The 5,825-nt window shown below is 43.1% G+C and overlaps 3 protein-coding genes across 3 annotated transcripts in view; 1 reads left to right on the top strand and 2 right to left on the bottom strand.

Annotated features, from left to right (window-relative positions):
* Positions 1–327, bottom strand: part of AURANDRAFT_67715 (hypothetical protein) — a gene marked incomplete at both ends in the record, with an annotated part of 1,211 nt that extends 884 nt beyond the window's left edge. The window contains 2 exons of the mRNA XM_009043235.1: positions 59–217; positions 273–327. Coding sequence (XP_009041483.1) covers positions 59–217; positions 273–327 — 214 coding nt within the window. The remainder of the gene's footprint in view (positions 1–58; positions 218–272) is intronic.
* An 814-nt stretch (positions 328–1,141) lies between these two features.
* AURANDRAFT_67716 (hypothetical protein) lies at positions 1,142–4,111 on the bottom strand (the record flags this gene model as incomplete). Its single annotated transcript, XM_009043234.1, has 13 exons — positions 1,142–1,174; positions 1,364–1,645; positions 1,949–2,288; positions 2,347–2,429; positions 2,462–2,534; positions 2,559–2,580; positions 2,652–2,666; positions 2,723–2,942; positions 3,134–3,144; positions 3,278–3,306; positions 3,338–3,562; positions 3,772–3,995; positions 4,049–4,111. The coding sequence occupies 13 exons, from the start codon at positions 4,109–4,111 to the stop codon at positions 1,142–1,144; spliced, it is 1,620 nt and encodes a 539-aa protein (XP_009041482.1).
* A 683-nt stretch (positions 4,112–4,794) lies between these two features.
* Positions 4,795–5,763, top strand: AURANDRAFT_67717 (hypothetical protein; the record flags this gene model as incomplete). Its single annotated transcript, XM_009043229.1, has 1 exon — positions 4,795–5,763. The coding sequence occupies one exon, from the start codon at positions 4,795–4,797 to the stop codon at positions 5,761–5,763; it is 969 nt and encodes a 322-aa protein (XP_009041477.1).
* Between the last annotated feature and the right edge of the window lie 62 nt (positions 5,764–5,825).

The following is a 5,825-nucleotide window of genomic DNA, read 5'->3' on the forward strand; positions in this document are numbered from 1 at the left end:
TTGAGCACAAAAATCGATGCGTGGTTCTTGATTGGGTCACAGAAAGTCTTCGATTCACCTTTTGAAATTGTGACACCTTTGACTTTGTCAGAAGAATAGCCAAGAAGTGTGTTCATAACAGAAGAAGAAGCTACGCCAGCCTTCTGAACATGCTGGACGGTTCTCCACACATTGTATGATAAACGCTGATCTATAAGAGCTCCTCCGCTGGTTACAGCTATCGAGTTGAAGAGGGCGCCAGCTCCCGCTTTTGGGAGAGTAACTATGCTCACCATCATTTTTTACAGTGAATTTCAAGAAAGGATTCTTAGTATCAATGAAAGACATTTGTGTAGGTAGACGGAAGGAAATACTAGATTGATGATCTAGTTAGCCAAGTCCGTATTGAGTTTGACTGTAGAGTTAGGCTTGTTGTGTCTGACCATTTTTCCAGTTTCAAGGAAGGATCTCAACTTCGGAGAGTGAAGGATCAGTTACAGATCAAATTTGAGCTTCTATCTCCTTACGTTCATCAGCCAAACCTAGCTGAAAATGCCATCAAGCGACTTAGAAACAAGGCCATTATATTATTACAGGGCCTAGCAGACAAGACGCTGGCAGGACGAAAGATTTCGATAGATCGATGGATCCCTTGGTTTAATTGGCGTGTGCGCAAAGCGCATCAGATTCTTTTGCAGTACCCTTCCGAGTATGCCACAACGGACGGTAAATAAGCCGATGATTCACCTCAAAAACTGGGGCGAAACATGTTGCATTTTACTACGGAAGACTCACTCTAACCGAGCCGGCCCCGGCCATCTTCCCCTCCCTCCTCCCTTGCCCCTCGGGGCCCCCTTCCTCTCTCGCCCTTCGGGGCTTCGCCATTTGTGGCGCCGGGGAAGCTGATCCTCAGGAGGCCCCCGGGATTATCCCCATTATTTTATTACACTTATTTTGCCCAAAAATAGGGCAAAATAAGTGTAATAAAATAATGGGGATAATCCCGGGGTATATATTTACGGGGAGTTGAAGGCATCTTGAAGTCAATCAAGTTAGTTGAGGTAGATATTGAACTTCAATCTATTTTGTTGAAGTCGTTGAAGAAAAAATCTCAGTTAAAATAATGAAATGATTAGTTTGCGAGGCTAAAATAAGTGTATCCTCAGTTCGGCAATTGCTTCTGTAATGCTATAGCCTATAAGAAAAAGAATGGTGGTAAAATTGTGTGTGGTAGTATGGGTTGGAAGCGTTCGGGATCTGATAAGGTTTGGTGGGAGTATGGATAATCAACGTTAAGAAAAACTTTATAGGATATGAAATTTCATATCTTTTTTTTTCATTTTTTTCTTGTTTGAAAAAAAATGATGCGAGGGGAATACTAAACTGTATAAAAGATTAATAAGTAATCAATTATTAAACAGTTATAATAGAATACCACAAAATGAACACTCTCCCCATTGAATTGTGCGAACACATTGCGTCTTACGCTCAGCCTGTCCATCCGTGTCGTGAAGCGCTCCAAGACTTGTTTGTCAATTATGAAGAAGATTGTTATAACGACGACCGGTCTTTTATCACGTGGCTGGCTGATAGTAAGGAATGGGTAAGTTTTGAATACACCGCCGAAAGGGTTACTGGTGAAAGTGTGCCAGACTATGTAGAATATCTATATGAAGGAGTGTTTAAAGAATATTTCTGTGATTACATCTCTGAGGAATTAAATTAAAAAAAATATAAATTATGATCAACCTAACGGAAGGAGATATTCATTCTATTAAGCGCTACGATGTTATGGACCAGCGTGAAGCGCTTGAAGCGCTCTGTTCGCTCGTGGAGCACGCCGCGCGGCAGAAGTTAAAGTTTGCGCCCGCGCAGAAGCTGTCGCTGAGCTTGATGAAGTCGTCGGTCTTGCTCGGGCACTTGTCGCAGCAGGCGCTCGTCAAGAGCAAGGGCTCGGAGTTGTCGCTACTTTGTAAAATTCAAATTCACCGACATTTAATTGAAGGATATACGATACACAGCCCATCCCAGATGAATACAGATCCGCCTTATATTCGTGTAACTTAAATGCTTCATAATAACCTTTGGAATTCTCAGATGGACAATATACAGAAATTAGCATAAAAGCGTGATTGTCAGTAGTTTCGTATAGTTCCATATGGTCAAAAACAGGTCGGTCAAAATAGGGTAAATCAAAGTATTTAAGAAAGAGGTCTTTGTATTTATTTGTCTGCCGTTTAAGTTTGTAAATTTTAGCAAATAAATTACGTTCATTAAATACTGGTTGAGTATCGTAAGTTTCAGTGCCCCTAAATGAACATTGACCCCAATAAGTGTTTGCGAACAGTTTAGGAAATTCAGTTTTACTGGCGAAAGTGGGGCTCATCGTCTCTTATATCCTCTCTCTTCTCCTTCTCAATCATTTTTTTCTCTCTCAGAAAGACAGTGAGCTCAATAATGTTGTTAGTTATGGAGCAAACACTTCATTAACAACACCATCAAGCAGTTTAACTAAAACAATTAATGTTACATTTAAAGACGATGCCCCAGATGACCTGTATGCAGTGGTATTTACAAACAACAGCAATGTTACTGTCCCATCTGTAAAATCTCAATCAGTAGGAGGATTTAGTGTTACAATAGCATGAAGAAGCCTATCAATTTATACTAACCAAAGATGATGGTAACTATGATACGGATCGAACGAAATTACTACTTGGTCTTTATACCGAATTTCCTTTACGAGATGACTTCGGCAGAGTAACTTTTGAAGATAAACTTAAAGAAGGATTTAATTTTATGGATTTGGAAAATTCAACTTTCACTGTGCTTCCAAAGAAAGGAGCAACAGAAACGAAGACATATACTATGAGCCGTTCACTCACAAATCTCGTTAAGAACTCATTAAAGAAGTTTCCACGCGAGTTTCTATTCACATCATCCACGGTCGGACCAAAAGGCAACTGTGATAAACTCTTGACGCAACTGTTCAAGAAGGTGTTCAAGAGAAAAGTAACTATAAACGACATTAGGAAGGCATACAGCACCAATGCCAGACAAGGGACTGTAGAGGACGAAATTGAAATGGCAGAACAACAAAATCATTCCGTGAATACAGCCAACACCTTCGGCCCCTGGCAGCTGCCCCACCTACATCATGATGTCCTAAATATCAAGAAACCCGATTGTGAAGTATCCGGTAATTTAGAATATGGGTTGCTATTCAGTTGAGTTTGGACTCAGGCTGGGAGAGCTGAAGGTCCAAATAAATATGCCACCACTATTCATGCCGTTTTACTTCGTTGATTCTCGATAGCAACACTTTTGCTGATGGGAAAGACTGAGTGAGGAAACTAACAATTTAGCGGCTATGATGCATTCGTTTGTCGAGTCTTGTGACTCTGTTATGAATGCACAACTCGTGTCACCTGTAGACATGGTTATGTCACGTGTCATGTCACCATGGCTTCCTTGGGCAACCCGCGCATGTCCCCTCTTGTGTAAAACACAAACGTCAGTGGAGCTTTCGGCGTAGTTTTTCTTGAAGCCAAAATTTGTGAGCTGGCGCTGAAATGATTCCAATCTGCGATGACGAAAGTAGGTCGGCATCGCTTCGAGAAGTGCAGGAGGATTATTAGGTTTCCAGAGTTCCAGGAAATTAAATGGGCTTCAAGCTGAGTGACTGCTGCATACAGTCGTGGACCGAATTCTTTTTTTGAGGAACAGCCCGGAATCAATTTAGGATGGCATCTAGTTCGCTTGTGATCTTGAATCAGACGCTGTAGCTGAGACTTTTGCTCGAGAGTGAGCACATGAATATTTTTCACGTCATTGAGCGTCGTAATTGTCTTTCGTTGCCACGACCCTCGCAAGAATTGCTCAAAGATGCACTCAACATGATACCAGCTTGTTTTTGAACATTTCATCTTTCTGCCGATACGAGGCGTACCACGGGCAATCGCACAACGGCAACTTCGCTCCCTACACTTCGACCTTGAGTTGTTCGCGATCGATGCCTGCTAGTCATGAATTTGTTATTGTTCCTTGGCGCGAAGTTTCGACTACGAACCTCATATGATGGGTCCATATCATCTATATTGTCGAATCGATCGCCCGAAGAGAACGACGGCATAGCTGCAGAATGGATGGTGAATCCTACAAGTGCTTCCCAATGCGTTATACGATCTTTGCATGGGATAGGTCTCTTTTCACTTGCCTTAAGTTAAAATCGCGGGGTCAAGATAAGTGACCACACCGCCAGCACGCCGTCGACAGACGCCGGCTGGTTGTCGGAGGCACCGTTTTCGGAGAGTGGTTTAGTACCTCAGCCAAGGAAACTCTGAAGGTAGCACCCTAAGGAGATTGCGCTATCGCTATAGCGCCTGCGCTATTTGGGATGATAAGCGTAGAATTTATATTAACAATACATCATTTGCGCATATCAGAGCAAACGCTACAATTGAAGCAAAAAATATTGGATAGTAAGTGTTGGATTTTAGTATGGGTAACACACTGGTCTGAAGAATGGCGACTATCGAGGTCAGAACGCGAGTGTGATTAAGACAACCAAAATGCGCTTGGCGATCACCTTGCGAGCCTACATTCCGCTCCTTGGGCTATGCTACTGAATACGACACTATAGAAGAGATGTTAATGGCAGACAGTGCAAGAACAGCGCTGTCGCACATGGATGACCAAGAAACAGATCAGATAGAAGCATATCACCCAGAGTGGGACCCATTAAACGACAGACACGTACCGTGGTCCCCAGCGTTTAAGTTACGTGGATCTGGTGTGACGATAGGGAAAAGAGCAATGATGAAAGACACCAATGAGCCATGTGAGGTAGTGCAGCAGAAGCAGAAGAATCTGTCGGTGCACTTCCCACGCAAGAAAGAGATTATACAGGTAGAAGAAAGTCAATTGACACCATATGACTATGCCAAGTCGAGTGGCAGGGCTACATCAGCGGTTGTCATAACTGAACCTAAAGGCAAAAGCATGCCTATGAAATGGATGAGAAGAGTGGATCAGTTGCTGATCCAGAATATATTTAGCAACAAACGGCTGTATCAGAGGTTGAAGCGTATTAGCTTCCCCGAGGATGGAGCTGGTATTTCCTTTGTGATGGGCATAAACTGCAATACGGGAGTACCATACTCATGTATGAATGAACTGGCAATCGGAAAACTGTGGATGTTTCTACGAGATAGCTTTATGGAAGCAGATCAAGGCCGAGCTATTGGTAGCAAGCTAACAAACGTGCGCGTTACCATAGCCTCTGCCGACCACAGAATCCGGAAGCATACCCATGACTTAGGAGAAGCCACATGCATCACAGGAGGGATTCATGTGGGCGGACACATCAGTACGAAGGAACCAGATCAGGAACACGTTACGTGGGGCATCTTAACCTCACTCGATAGGCGAGACGGATGCGGAATTGGTCAGTGGACTGGATGTCAGATGTGGTCACTCACGTATTACTCGGATTACCGAAACCGGCAGTCGCAAAGGTTCGCTATGTTTATGATGGATTCAGTAGCTAATGGGGCTATCATTGGGATGAACGAGAAACAAGAGCAGAGTGAAGTCTTTCGAACGAATGAAGATAGTGAAATGGGTGTTGATCATACTGATCATAAGTACCCACCATGGAAAGATGCGAAGAGAGACGAGCGAGGTCTACCAGAGCCGTTACAGCCCAAAGACCTCGGGAATAACCAAGCGCTGGTTGAGAAAATGAAAGTAAAGAAAGCTATGACAAAGAGCTGGATGACGTGATGAAGATTATCAAAAGTAGCTTTCTAGTCAATCAAGATAATAATTGGCAAAAGCGACCAGCC

This window comes from Aureococcus anophagefferens (assembly GCF_000186865.1).
Source record: "Aureococcus anophagefferens unplaced genomic scaffold AURANscaffold_46, whole genome shotgun sequence".
Taxonomy (NCBI): Eukaryota; class Pelagophyceae; order Pelagomonadales; family Pelagomonadaceae; genus Aureococcus; species Aureococcus anophagefferens.